This window comes from Chanodichthys erythropterus, chromosome 7 (assembly GCF_024489055.1).
Source record: "Chanodichthys erythropterus isolate Z2021 chromosome 7, ASM2448905v1, whole genome shotgun sequence".
Lineage (NCBI taxonomy): Eukaryota > Metazoa > Chordata > Actinopteri > Cypriniformes > Xenocyprididae > Chanodichthys > Chanodichthys erythropterus.
This window is the reverse complement of record NC_090227.1, coordinates 8,441,290-8,455,779: the sequence shown is the minus strand read 5'-3', so window position 1 is coordinate 8,455,779 and position 14,490 is coordinate 8,441,290. Positions and strand designations below refer to the sequence as shown.

Sequence of the window (14,490 nt, the reverse complement as noted above, 5' to 3'; positions counted from 1 at the left end):
GTAAAAAAAAAAAAAAAAAAAAAAGTTCCAGAAAAAATAGGCCATTTATGTCTTTTCTCATGACGTCAGGCAATACGGCTGAGGAACGTACCCGCGGATTGATATGTACTGCACACCGTTCAGTTCATGTCATCAGCGTCATTGGCACTTCCCGTCAGTTTCCAGTAACAAGCTGCTACAGTCAAACGTATTACATAATACGCATATTACAATAACATATTTCCCCGATGGAATAACGTATAAGACACTACTGTAGCCTACTATTTATGTTTCGTGATGCGTTGATGTTGAATAGATTCAATGAAAAGATTGTGAAATCTATAGCTAATGCTGATAATTTTATTGCAAAGAAGAAACAGGCTAACAACACTGCATTGAAATAGAAAGTACATAACATGAAAAGGGAAGGAAAAATACAAACAAGTATGGAAAGTACACCTCAATCAGTAAGAAATATCCATTATTATTATTGAGAGATTTAAAATCGCAGAAAGAGGTTTTAATTCTAGGCAGAGTGTTAAAGGATTAGTTCACTTTTAAATAAAAATTTCCTCATAATTTACTCACCCCCATGTCATCCAAGATGTTCATGCCTTTCTTTCTTCAGTCGAAAATAAATTAAGGTTTATGATGAAAACATTCCAGGATTATTCTCCGTATAGTGGACTTCAATGGTCTCCAAATGGTTGAAGGTCAAAATTACAGTTTCAGTGCAGCTTCAAAGGGCTTTAAACAATACCAGACGAGGAATAGCGAAACGATCGTTCCTTTTCGAAAAAAAAAAAAAAATGCCATAGTTGATGGCATGTGAGTAAATTATCAGGAAAATTTTATTTGAAAGTGGACTAATCCTTTAAGAAATTTGTTATTGTGAATGAAAAAAAAAAACAAAACAAAGAAATTATGAATAAGTTCAACAGTATGGTTACTACTGGAGAAATAAAGAAATATATCTTTCAGCGAAATCTTTAAATGACATTTTATAAAAGGAGACAGATAACAACTTACATTCTCTCATAGGGAATGTATCTGATTGCAAGGATTAAATGAAGCACAGCTTCCTCCATTTTACACATACGTTGGAAACATCGGCAAAAGTAGAAATAACATGCTGATAAATGCTATGCTCGCTCCCTCGTGTGTTTTATGTGTTTATTTATGTTATACATTAATAAATTACATTTTATTCGGCTCTACAATATGCCGCGGATGTGCACAAATCTGCTGTTTGTCAGGCCAGACTTACGTCAGACAAACGTTCATCCTTACAGAAATACAAACACCTGGAAGCGCAAGTGTCATTTACAGTTTCTGATTACTGCAGGATGGCGGTATCATCTGCAGGAGGCGCTGTGAAAAAAATACCGAGGATAGCCAAAGATAGCGCTTACAATCCCAACATAACCAGCAATATATTTAAAGTGAATACTCGATGGTTTCTATCAGGAGCAGAAACGTACTTCAAAGCAAAGTGGAGGGTAACAGCGTTGAGTAACGTAACAGCGAGTTGGTCATGTGACACATCTCTGCGAGCTTTCACAGAAGCAGCCGAATGCAGTGCTGTTATCCGCTCTGGGTCGCGAGTATATTTCTAGATTCTAACGTCCTCGGCAGGTACCGACGACAGCGATCATGGAGGCGTCGATGGCCACCGGTCCCGCCGTAAACGCTCCCGCCGTTAATAGCGAAGGCATATTAATAGGGGATAAAGTGTATTCCGAAGTCTTCCTCACCATCGACAATTCTTTAATTCCAGAGGAAAAGCTTTCCCCAACCCCGTCTATGCAGGATGGCCTCGACCTGTACGTCGAGACCGACCTGCGGATCCTGGGCTGCGAGCTCATCCAGTCCGCCGGAATCCTGCTGCGCCTGCCGCAGGTAATTGATGTTTTTTTTAGAGTACAAAAATGTTTAATCTTTGTGAAACTGTCAAATTATGGTGGCAGTTGAAATAAACCATTATTCAGACAATTGCGATGTGACATTTTCAAACACATATAACCCCCACAAAAAACACGCAAAACTTTCCCATGGACTAAAAAGACGTATAAAAATAAATAAATGATATATTAACGTTATAAGTTTAGTTTATACACCGTGTCTAATCTAGAATTCAGTAACATGTATTTGTACGGCTTTCACTAACGGTGTCTATCTGCTAGACAAAAACAAAATGGCGGACGTTGCTTTTTATACAAAACAGGGCAGTTTATTAACAATATTATGTGTATATCTGTTTTTCAGGTTGCCATGGCGACCGGACAAGTGCTTTTTCATCGCTTCTTCTACTCGAAGTCTTTCGTGAAACACAGTTTTGAGGTAAGAGAATAAAGCCGTATTTACAAGCAATGCGGATGGCAGCCATGTTGTTTGAGTTGCTGTAAAAGACATTCAATCTGATTATAACAAATATATGGCTGGATAGTGTATTCATATTCGTTTTTTAAATGTTGGCGTCATAACAGGGTAATTATAATGTCCCCGTTTTCAAATGAGCTAACTAGACGTAATTTTTGGGCATCATAGGCCTGTCAGACAGCTCACTATGTTGACATGATTTTAATATATATTTAGTTTTTTATATATATATATATATATATATATATATATATATATATATATATATATATATATATATATATATATATGTGTGTGTGTATATTTATCATCATTTTTCATTTGCTGACACAAAACTAAATACATTTCACACAACAAAAATGTTAAAAAGCTGAAAAATACTTCTTATCCACTGACAAGTCCTGAAGTTGAAATATTTATCTGCCTATCAACTAATGTATGCTTCTTGGTTTTTTAGCGTTTCTGACAGCTCTTTCTGTCATCTGTTCTCTACCTAGATTGTTGCCATGGCCTGTATGAACTTGGCTTCAAAGATAGAAGAAGCCCCTCGACGAATTAGAGACGTCATCAATGTGTTTCATCATTTAAGGCAGCTCCGAGGCAAAAGGTAAGCATGGCTCAGTCTCGCAGGCCTTCTGTCACACCGTTTCCTCTGTTTGTTACCTGTTCGCCCAAACCTTCCCACCTTAACCGATTTATTTTTCTTTGAATAACATTTAATGTCATCACCTCAAATTGTAAATGATTCAGGTATACTTAAACATGTTAACTGTGAGTAGTCTGTGCACTTCTGTTTGTCGTTGTTATGATGTCTTAATTTTGTTTGCTTTATTCTAAACCATTTTAAAGCTTTTCAGTTCCTTCATCAGTCATAATTGGTAGTAACAGCAGGATATTACCTGAGCAAGTAAAATACGTTCAAATGGCTCAAAAGGTTAATTTTGATCAAGGGACTATGATGCCAATTGGACTATGTTGCGGAAATTACTGGCTAGTCTAAATTCTGAAAACAATTTAAAGAGAATAAAAAGGAAAAATTGTTCATTTGAACTCAAGGGCGCGGTATTAACTTGAATTCTTTTTTCCCTTGCAACCAACTAACAGCGACCAGCTACATTTACCAATGCCTGGGTGATGTGGAATGGTACGTAGAGATGAAGCAGTCGGCATGGCAACAGTGAGCGAGGTGTCGCTTCCCCCCCTCCCCCGGGAGAAGCCAGTGGTCTGAAAGCGGTCACTGGGATATCGGGGATCGACAGGTTGGCCGCTGGTCCGAAGCGTCTGGGTGACTCCTGTATCTCAGTTTAAGCTTATTGTCTCTGCCAGCACAGGTGATGATCTAAATTTTTATTTCATTATCAAGAGACACCTCACCACACATGTCATAGCTTCCACAGAAATATCTCACTCTGCACATCCAAGATTGAAATCTCTTGTTTGTTCACATGACAGGAGTTGTGAAGGTTGCACACTGAGAATGTGTTTTTATTTATTTATTTTTTTCTTTCTTTGCGTCGTAATATAAGCATTATGTTTGGATCAGGTGTTTTAGACACTTTACTGCCCAAAATGCACAATTAAAAGTTGTTATACAAAGGGCAGTCATCAACGACAGGTTGTCAGAGCTGTTTTGTGAGATCATGTGTGCGTTTCGCCTTCGAAATCACTTAACCGTGTTGTTAAGTGTAGATTTTTATGATTATTATTATGATTTCAGATGTAATTGTATGACCTTAAACTAAAGATGTTATTAATGTTTTACGAAATATTTCTGGATGTCATGTCAGTGAAAATGAAAACATTCAGATAATATTAAAATATAAACAATTTTCTCTTTTCCGATGAAAGAGAGAGAAAAGGTAAAAGTTTGATAAAATGTAGGTTTCCCTCCTCTTTTTCCATTACTGGATAATTGATTTTATAATATTGTTTAGGTGTACAACACAGTTTTGTTAAAATATTAAATGTAAAGTGTTTCTGTTGATATCATAACTGGAGAGTTATATATTTTTTTTTAATAGCTAAAAGAGTTCAAGAGTAAAATTCATTTAGTTGGTTAGTATTTTGTTGCTGTTGTATTGCAGATTTTGATCACATGGTGAAGGTGACTAGTGTTATTTATGCGATTACCTTACACACCTTGAAGTACTATTCTCAGATCGTGAATCAGCATTGTTATCATGTTGTCATGAACTTGTTGTTCAAGTAGTCTTTGATTTTTCTTCTATGTTTTTTAATGGTTATGCTGAGACTGTATACTGTGTGTATACTGTTTTTGATGCTTTTGTTTTTTACCTGGTTAGTGTATTGTGATATTGGTTAGTGCATTCATAGAAAAACGTGTTTTTTTGTTTTGTTTTGTTTTGTTTTTTTTTATATATATATTCTGTTGAAGCTATGATGTGGTGAGAGGTGGCGCATTTTCTTTTTCCTCTAACAGTCACTTGCGGCAGTACTAAAAGTCTTAAACTGAAATTACAGGAGTCAAAAAACTGGACCTGTTGCCTGTAGTTGGTTGAAAGGGAAACAGAATGATTTAAATTGAAAATGAAGCAAACAAAAGGCACTTTTTCATTGTCTTAAATAGTATTTGGGTCTGGGGAAACCATTTTACTTTCGTTCCTTCATGAATCAGGAGTCCAAGTCCATTGATACTTGATCAGAACTACATAAACACCAAAAACCAGGTGATAAAAGCTGAACGGCGTGTGCTGAAGGAGCTGGGCTTCTGCGTCCACGTCAAACACCCACACAAGGTATGTCCACCATATTCTTTATTCTATCTTTTTTTTTTTTTCCCACTTGAAAGTTTTAATGGAAAATGAAATGGGTAACTTAACATGCAGTTTCATTGCTTTTCTAGATTATCGTTATGTATCTGCAAGTCCTTGAATGTGAGAAGAACCAAACGTTGGTCCAGACAGCATGGTGAGTAAATAAGCTATCTTGAATTGGGTGTCTAGACACTGCGGTGTAACCAGCCCAGTAATTAACCTGCTTACGTAACTTTTCTGTCCCCTCATCTGATGGATTGGTGTATTCGTGGCTCATGTGTGTGTTGGTGTGTGTCTTCTGTTTTAAATCTCTTGTTCATGGCTGTAATTAAAGGAAAATGGAGAGCTTAGTTTAACTCTGTCCTTTCTCTCTACTCTTTGATTAAAGGGTAGTCCATGATGGTAAGTGTCATAAAGAACCTCTGAACTCTGCTCCTCCAACCACATGACCTCAGGAATCTCCCCCCATTGGCTGCCCTTCTCGAGACAGCCAATCCAGTGAGAGCTCTCTGCCCGAGAATCACTGAAGGGGGCCTTTTCCAGCTGCCATCAGCATCTTGTTTTCTTGCGGTTGTCCAAAAGGATTTGTATTTTTTTTTGCTTCAAGTCTCAAGTTTTCTCTCTCTCTCTCTTTTTTTTTTTTTTTTTTTTTTTTAATTATTTGCTTTCACCTTTAAAAGGTAGTTTTAAAACCTGAATATTTGCATTTCATTATTAGACTTCACTAATTAGATTTAAGTGGTAGTATAAGTAGTCTTCTTTTTTCATTCCTAAATGTACTCCAAATTAAAGGGTTAATCACCCAAAAATGAAAATTAATGTCATTCACCCTGATGTCTTTTCAAACCTGTATGATTCTATTTTTCCCATAGAATAGCTAAGTATAAATTTTAAAGCTTGTTCACGTTGCTCTTTTCCATACATTGACAGCATATAGTGTCCAGAGGCTGTCAAGATGTAAAAAGGCAAAAAAAAGGTTATTTTCTGAAATTTAATCTAAATCATGTCCTCTATGATCTCTTGTGTGCTTTTACATAAACTTGGTATGTCAGATTTGTAGCTTGCATAAAGACTTGTAGTGTAATTTTTTTTTTTTTTTAATAGAGGCCAGAATTTGTTTTGTTTAAATTTGTTAGATTTGTATTGAACATACATTTTAAAAACCTTTTGTAATTGTTCCTCCTAGTTATAAACATGCAAAAAAATTCATAGTCTTTCGTGTCAAGCCTTGCGTGTTTGCGTTTGTGTAGTGTAAATAGTATTGAGACCTCTACTGGTTGATGACATTTTTGCTGAATGGCCTCTTATCCACACGCAAAGCTTATTATATAGCTTCAGAAGAGTAGTAATATGGTGCACAACATGCTTTTTCATGCTTCTATAATTATTTTGGAGATGGACAGCCTCTTTTCACCATATTCTTCCATTGTATGGGGTGGGGGGATCCTGAACATTGGTAAATGTTTCTCTTTTTTTGTGTGTGTTCCACTGAGGAAACTTTAATTGGTTTAGAATGACATGATGGTGAGTAAATGACAGTTTTTATTTTGGGTGAACTATAACCTTAAATATGAAATTATCGCAATAATTTGGTGTGAGGCGTTGTGTCTTACAGGAACTCTCTTGCTCATCTACACTTGAACGATATGTTTGAAGCTTAGCTTTTCCTTTTAATAAAATGTTCTAAGTAGGGTTGGGAATCAAAATTCAATTCTGGAATCGTATACTTGTAATAAAATTAAAATTTCGATTCCGCTTATCGATTTGCGTTCGATTCCGCATATTACATTTTACTGTTTTCAAACCATTTTCTAGCACAAGAAAACGCAAAAGAGAACTCAATTTGGAACTCCGTTTTCTTTGCTCACACACCCAAAGCACGCACAGAGAGCCATCTCTCATATAGTGCGCAATACTGAGTAGAGTTCTTGTACTCGTTTTTTCTTAACTGAATGTAAACAGTAGAGAAGGAAAAGGCATATTGGATCCTGCATGAGGTCTTAAAGTGACAGCAGCCTAATAAACCTGCTGCGGTCTGTCATTAACGTTAATCAAAGAACAAAATTTTTGTTATTTTACATTTGATTACAATTTCTGTGCCTGAACTTTGTTCAGTTGTATTTATTTGTGCTATTGTTTATTTGTTCTTATTTTATTATTGTTTACCTTTCTTTAATGTTTGAAATTTATATTAGATAGTCCAGTTGTTTATGCTGTGGTATTTTTGTTAAAGCCATAGGAAAATGTTAGTGTTCTTTTAGGCTTTTTATTTTTATGGAAATCAGCTGCAACAAAACATTTTGCCAAAAGACAAAGAATAAATTTTAATGTTTCACTAAATGTTTTTACCTTGCTGGAATCGAAACTGGAAATAAAAAATTGGAATCGATAAGCAGAATCAGAATTGGAATTAGAAGAATCGCTAAAATTCAAACGATACCCAACCCTAGTTCTAAGGCTTGCAGTATAAAATTTAAGCATAATGCACATCAATGTAGTCTTTCCCTTATTTGTCAGAATGACACAGCGTTTTGTGTCCGTAGTATCCATCTGCCTGTTTGCTTTTTTCAGAGCTTTGCATCTTATTTCTGGCAGTCATTCAGAGTTGAAGTTAAAGCTTTCTGCAAGTCTCCATACTACAGGAGATGTGTATTTGTCCATTCCCAGGGCAGATCCTCTCAGTCCGCTTTGCATGCCATATATTGTTATCAGTTGCATGCAGTCATCCCTGTTGCGTAAAAATTCCTTTCTCTCCATTTTACACTCTCATTTGCTTATTTTATGGAAAGTTAATTGATTACTTAAAATTGTATTTTGTAAAAATGGATGGAGTTATAGTAGAGCTGCACGATTCTGGATAAATTTCAAACTGAGATCACGATTCTGACATCTAAACAAAATAACAGATAATTTATTAGAGGATCTGACAAATGTTAATTGCTACAGTCTATTTAAAATTAATTAAAATAAATGTAATGAATCTGAATGAATTATTTAAAAAAAAAAATCAGTTTGAATGAATGATTCAATGACTCATTAATTCTTCACTTGTTTCTTTAATGGATGAATCAGATTTTTTTTTAACAAACTTCTTTAATGAGTGTCATGTTACTTTCAAAAGGTGATTACGTTTCCATAGACATCAGTGTTTATATCTGAACTATAAAATTTTTATCCCAGTTCTTCTTTGTTAACACAGAAATAACTATACTGTCGTTAAAGACTGTTTGTAGATGACAACTGCTCTCTCTGTCTCGGTGGCAGCGCCGACGCAGATTTGAAAGTTACGTTGTGATTTTGTCACCGTTTTAATAGACACAAGGGACGAGTCGTTTAGGAATGAGATCACCTGGGTGTTTGAATCGAGATTGCGATCTTTTAATGATTAATCGTGCAGCTCTAAGTTGTAGTAATTTGTCGCATGTAAACCAGTTATATTTTTTGACAAATGTCCTCCCATGAGCTTGTCTATGCGCACATGGGTTCACTGAACGTGCGCGTGTGCCCGTTCACACTGCATGCTTGCCTTAAACCTTCTGTAGAACGACAGAGGAACGTGAGGCAGAGAGGAAAAGGACAAAGTTAAACTCAAGCCTCCATTTATTTTTGGTCTTTTTGCATCATGTGACAAACCTCGTTACATAAAGATGAAGTTATGAATGATCAACCCATGCAGGGAAATGGCAATTTTGTGGTTCACCTTCTGTGTTGCAGGAACTACATGAATGACAGCCTTCGCACTAATGTGTTTGTGAGATTTCAAGCTGAGACCATTGCCTGTGCCTGCATTTACCTCGCTGCACGAGTTCTGCAGGTACAAAACCTTTCTCTGTCCTTCATCACCTCTGCTTGTTTACTCTGAGATGTAGTGTTGTTAATGTCAGACTTTTCCCATCATTCTTTCTTTCAGATATCGCTACCCTCTCGGCCGCTCTGGTACATGCTGTTTGGTGCTACGGAGGAGGAGATCAAAGATATATGTACAACCACTCTGAAATTGTACACCAGAAAAAAGGTTAGATCTGTTTTACCTTCTCTTATGTGTTATTTTGAGTCTGTTTCTGATTTCTTTCTGTTGTTTTGTTTGTTTTTTAGCCAAATTATGAATTCCTGGAGAAGGAAGTGGACAAGAGGAAGGTGGCTCTACAGGAAGCCAAACTGAAAGCCAAAGGACTGAATCCAGATGGCACTCCTGCTCTCTCCACATTGGGTGGATTCTCTCCTGGATCCAAACCATGTAAGTTGTCATTTCCACTACCTATTGTGCAGTCTAACAGCTTTACTTTTAAGCATAGTTTACCATCGTTGTTCCAAACACACATGACTTTTTGTCTGTGACACAAAATAAGTAGAATGTCCAAACTATACTTATAGACTCCCATGTTGACGAGCGAAATGTGAGGGGGTTAAGTAGGGGTGTGCGATAGCTCGATTTTTAGATTGCAAACAAGGGGAAAAAAAGATTGTAGTATCATACTACATGCACATTCTATCAGTTCTGGCACCCCTACATACTGTACATACTGTACGCTACGTATATTCATATGACATTTTAGAAACGCAGCAGTAGGGTTACACATTGCAGTTGTTCACCATCACGAAAGTTTATAATCTGCATTTTAAAGTTTTAAAGCACACTAGAAGCCTGTCACGCTTTGTGCGAGTACTGAACTAAGTTCTTTTGTGTTGTACTGTGCTTTATATTTTTTATATTTTAAGTGACTCTAAAAACATTAATTGTATTTCTTACTTCAATGGTACTGTTGAAATAATTACACCTACTGTAGTTTATATTGTATTGAAAGGCTACATTTTTAAAATGGGGAGATTTGTTTGACTGTACTGCTCAAGTCTGAAAACACAACATGAAGAAGAATCGTGATAAGATCTTGGATCGTGATTCTGTTTGAAAAAAATTGCGACATGATATTTTTGCCATATCACCCATCCCTTGATTTAATCAGCCATAACTTCAGGAGAGAAATATTGCAGACACTGAACAAAACATTAAAACATTCTAGTGTGCATTTATCGAGCAACTGTTGATGCAGGTTATCAAATGGGGTATACTTTTAAAGGCTTAAACATATGCTAAGTGTTTGCATCAAAACTCAAGTGTGTTAGGCTTGAGGGATAAGGTTGTAAAGCTCCAATCATGAAGAAAAAAAAACTGTATTATAAAAACAGTATTTATAGTATATAAAAATGGTATATATACACTAAATTCTAAGGGACCATTCACACTGAATGCTTTTTTTTGTGTGTGTGTAAAATTAACTTGAGCTCTGCATTTTTAGAATGCCATGTCATGTGCGAGACACATTCTGTGCGATTGGCCCTTTGGTCTTCTGCTTATGTCTTGATGCACCATATTTGAATGGGCAAGAATGCAAAATAGATTTAAAGGTGCTAAAGAGGATCTTTTCGTTGACTGAGAAACCAAAGACTGAGTTTTTGAAATGAGCGCATGCGTAAGAACAACCCCCCTCCTTCGAGGGAACGCCTCCCAAAACTCGTAAACACTCGTATAGGAACACGAGTGTTTACCACCGGCATCCGCTGTGTCGTGTTCGTGGATTCATTATGTCGGACTCACCGCAGGTAACTCATAATCTGCAGTTGTTACTCCTGTCTCCTGACAAAAACATTGCATGCGGCGCCTGTGGAGTGTGGAAAGTTACTGGAGCGTGCAGCCGCACTCGTCTCTCACAAGGAACGTCATGGCAGTGATTGACAAGCCAGAGGGCCAATCGTTTACGCGATGATCGCGTAAACGATTGGCTGATGTTTTTAAGGCCCTACCTCGTGCACAGATGATGTATATTAATATTATTCCTTTCAGTGCACCTAATAAATAGTCTTTTATCAGTTAGTAAAGACAGTTTCAAGTAATATTGCAAAAATGTATAAAACAAAACATCCTCTGCAGCACCTTTAAAAGCAACCAACTTTCATATTGGCCTGATAGGAAGACTCAGGAATAAAGCGTATTAATAGTATTTTGATTTTTTTTTTTTTTTTTTTTTTGGAAGAGAGCCACAGGAAAATTCTGCTTCTCCTGCTGAAACATTAATATGGATTTGGAACAACATGAGTAAATGATGACACAACATTTATTCTTGAGTGAACAATCCTTTCAACACACATCTCACTAGCTTGATGTCTACAGGCGTCTGTTTTTAAATTGGTTAACAGTAAAGCGGTAAAACATGAAAAAAATAATACACATTTGATTCTTCCTGTCAGGTTCTCCTAATATAATGAAGGCAGATGAGAAGTCTCCCAACCCTCAAACGCTTAAGGCCACAAAGAAAGAACCAGAAGATCGGCCTCAGGGCTCTAAGAGCCCACACAACGGGTGAGTTATTTGACAGACAAATTATGCGATTTGTCATTGTTTTAATTAAAGAGCACTGATTAAGAATCCTCCTTGTCCTTTCCTCAGACTCAGGAAGGAAAGCAAGTTAGGTCGGAACAGCAGGAGTGCAAGTCGTTCTCGTTCCAGAACGAGATCCCGGTCCAGATCTCGCTCTCCCAGACGACAGTAAGTACCACTTGCAGTGTGCTGCTGTATGCTAGCTATATGATGTTTTTTGTCTATACTCAATTGCTGCCTTTCCTCTAGTTACAATAACAGGCACAGTCACTCAGGCACCTACAGCTCTCGCTCCCGGAGCCGCTCTCACACCCGCAGCCCATCTCCACGTCGACACGCCAACCACGGCCCTCCGTCTCCCCTCCTGCCACACTTGAAGTCCAAGCAGCGCTCAGACGATCTGCACCAGCACAGCAGACACGGCCACAAAAGGAAACGGTCGCGCAGCCGCTCTCGTTCCACCAGCAAGCCCCGCGAGCGGGACAGAGAGCGAGAGAGAGAGCGGGACCGGGATCGAGGTTCCTCTGACCTGGCGAAGAAGCACAAGCACGAGCGTAGCAGCGGCGGCCATCACCGCGAACGGCGGGAACGCTCACGCTCGTACGAACGCTCTCATAAAAGCAAACACCACAGCAGCAGCCATTCGAGCCACAGTCGACACAGACGCTGAGTGTTTTCTTGTTACAAGTCTGTGAGACTGCGAGTGCGTTTGTGTTCGATTAAAGCGGTCCAAGTTGACCTAGTTGTCTGTTTTACTTTTTTGATTTCTCTTGTGTTATTTTGCTGTTTTAGTTTTAAATGTTGAAAGGATATGAAACTAAATATTTACAGTGTAAAGATGGGTTCAATGTTGATGTTATATGGGAAATGCTTTGATTTATAAAAGCAAAGGTGGGAAAATCACTAGTTACATAGAAAAATGAAAAAAATGTTTCCAGGACAGACAACAATACTTTGCACAGCTATTGGAAAAATTAATAAAGATGCTCTGCTGATGAAAGAAAATTGGTTACTCTGAAAATAGATCATATTTTTTTACAGCTGGATGCAGACATTTTTTTTTTTTTTTTGGATCATGGTGACTGTTGCACTGGTTTTTAGTCTGCACGTCTTCAATGTCTGATTTTTACTCAATAAAAAGTGAATTATTCCTACTGTCAATTGTTGTTTTTTACTCTATGGAGCTTAGTTTGTGGATCAAAAATAATTTCTTGCCTTTGACATCATTAAAATCCTAAGAGACTTTTCTAGGACGCAAAACCTGTTATCACAAACTTATATTTACTACACCGTCACAAACGGCTAATATCTGGAGCTGTGGAGTTAAAAATTTATCAGCTCATCATAAATGGTTCTTTCTTGCATATGTAGGAAAAACCTGTTCATTCTCATGAATCTTTCTGTTTGGATAGTTCATGAAAATAAACAAATGGAAACAGTTACAAGGGCTCTTGTGTAGGGAGGTTCCTGGAACATGAATTCAACCGAGGAGATCAATCTGACATGTGGGGAACTGAATCCCTTCCTGTTAGTCACTTTCTCTTGTTCACTGGTTTGTCTTATTAGTGGTTCCATCGTTTCCATTCCGCCATTATTCTGGAAAAGGACAGCTCAGATTCAGACTGTACAATAACTTTCTCAGTGTGTCCACAGTCTGTCCTTTCTACATCAGGCTTGTTGATCAAATGCTCGGTGTAGGTAGCATCCTGAAGACCAGGATATGGTTATTGTGTTCTTGAATTAAGCAGGGTTTAATAAAAACGGTTGAGTGATTGATTCAATGACTCGCTCGTTTTCGGAATATCTAATTCATTGTGAGTCTCATTCACTAATAATTGTGTAGTTGTGGGATTTTCTTTACTCTGCTTTTGATATCCATCTTTCTGGTCATTTATTTTTCATCCATGGAGATGTGTTTTATTCCCTTGCTTCTGGTCAAATTTCCTAAGTTTTCATACCATCTTAATAAAACGTGTTACAGATTCTTCTGAGTGTAACTGTAAGTAATTTGATTAATAATATCTTAAAACTTTAGGTCTAAAACGGCAGGTCAATAGTTTTGCTAGCTACTAATGGTTGAGTGATTGAGTCAATGACTCACTCATTGTCGCCACCTACTGGCGTAAAATGTCACTGAAAAAAAACATCCACCACTACAAGCCTGGGCTGGGTTTCCCAATAACGATGTATCTTAGCTCTTAAGAGCGCTTTCTAAGTGCGAGGTTACGAACGCTCGCTGCAATTCCACGTGCGTTTCCCAAAAATGCCCTTAACATGAACGCGCGAGAACGCGCTCTACGTGCTACTTAAGAGTCGCTGTCCGTTTCTCAAGTGCTGAATATTACCTTATAAAATCGTATCCTTTAACGTTTAACCTAATAATCGTCACCTGATGTGGTTTAAAATAAATAAATAAAGGTACCTTTCAAAAAGATTAAATTAATGTTCTTCTGGAGGAGGTAGAGCTAAACAAAGATGTAATTGTCAGACGATTTCTTTAAGCTATATATATATATATATATATATATATATATATATATATATATATATATATGTGAAGACTTCAGATGCAAAAGCCTATAAGTGCCGTCTGAAATGTTCTTCTAAAATTAGCATTTTTATCAAGCTTGTATGTTTAGGTTCAGTAATTTCACTTTAATGGCAATTAATAGGTCATTTTCTTTTCCATTAATGTGAAATAACTGAACATAAACATAGGCCTACAAGCTTGATAAAACTGTTCATTTTATAAGAAAATTTCAGATGGCACTTAGAGGCTTTTGCATCTGAAGTCTTCATATATATACACACACAGTCAAACCACAATTTATTCAGACACCTTGAACATTTAATTCATTATTAAAAATTATTAACTATAGTTTTTTTTTTTTTTTTTTTTTTTTTTAATGGTAGTAAAATATGACAAGATCTCAAATAACACTTTAGCAAAACATGGTCAGGTCAAAGTGTCTGAATAATTTT

General features: G+C 37.0%; 1 protein-coding gene across 5 annotated transcripts; it reads left to right on the top strand.

Annotated features, from left to right (window-relative positions):
* The first annotated feature begins 174 nt into the window (after positions 1 to 174).
* Positions 175 to 12,662, top strand: ccnl1a (cyclin L1a). 5 transcript variants are annotated; one of them, XM_067389747.1, is made up of 12 exons: positions 175 to 423; positions 1,757 to 1,878; positions 2,245 to 2,319; positions 2,856 to 2,965; positions 4,994 to 5,114; positions 5,222 to 5,286; positions 8,847 to 8,946; positions 9,043 to 9,147; positions 9,228 to 9,369; positions 11,379 to 11,490; positions 11,578 to 11,676; positions 11,758 to 12,662. In XM_067389747.1, exons 1-12 carry the CDS (start codon positions 396 to 398, stop codon positions 12,176 to 12,178), a joined length of 1,500 nt encoding a protein of 499 aa, XP_067245848.1. In that variant the 5' UTR covers positions 175 to 395; the 3' UTR covers positions 12,179 to 12,662. The 5 variants fall into 5 exon arrangements, 3 of the variants coding, with proteins under 3 accessions (XP_067245848.1, XP_067245849.1, XP_067245847.1); XM_067389748.1 differs by having other exon boundaries at positions 175 to 446; XM_067389746.1 differs by lacking the exon at positions 175 to 423 and having other exon boundaries at positions 1,473 to 1,878.
* Positions 12,663 to 14,490: the final 1,828 nt, after the last annotated feature.

What these genes read in the sequence shown, in the direction of transcription:
- ccnl1a (XM_067389746.1), top strand. Translation starts at nt 1,633, where the DNA reads ATGGAGGCGTCGATGGCCACCGGTCCCGCCGTAAACGCTCCCGCCGTT. An exon ending in TCGCTGCACGAGTTCTGCAG is followed by an intron (nt 8,947 to 9,042) that starts GTACAAAACCTT and finishes TCTTTCTTTCAG; the next exon opens with ATATCGCTACCCTCTCGGCC. An exon ending in AATTGTACACCAGAAAAAAG is followed by an intron (nt 9,148 to 9,227) that starts GTTAGATCTGTT and finishes TTTGTTTTTTAG; the next exon opens with CCAAATTATGAATTCCTGGA.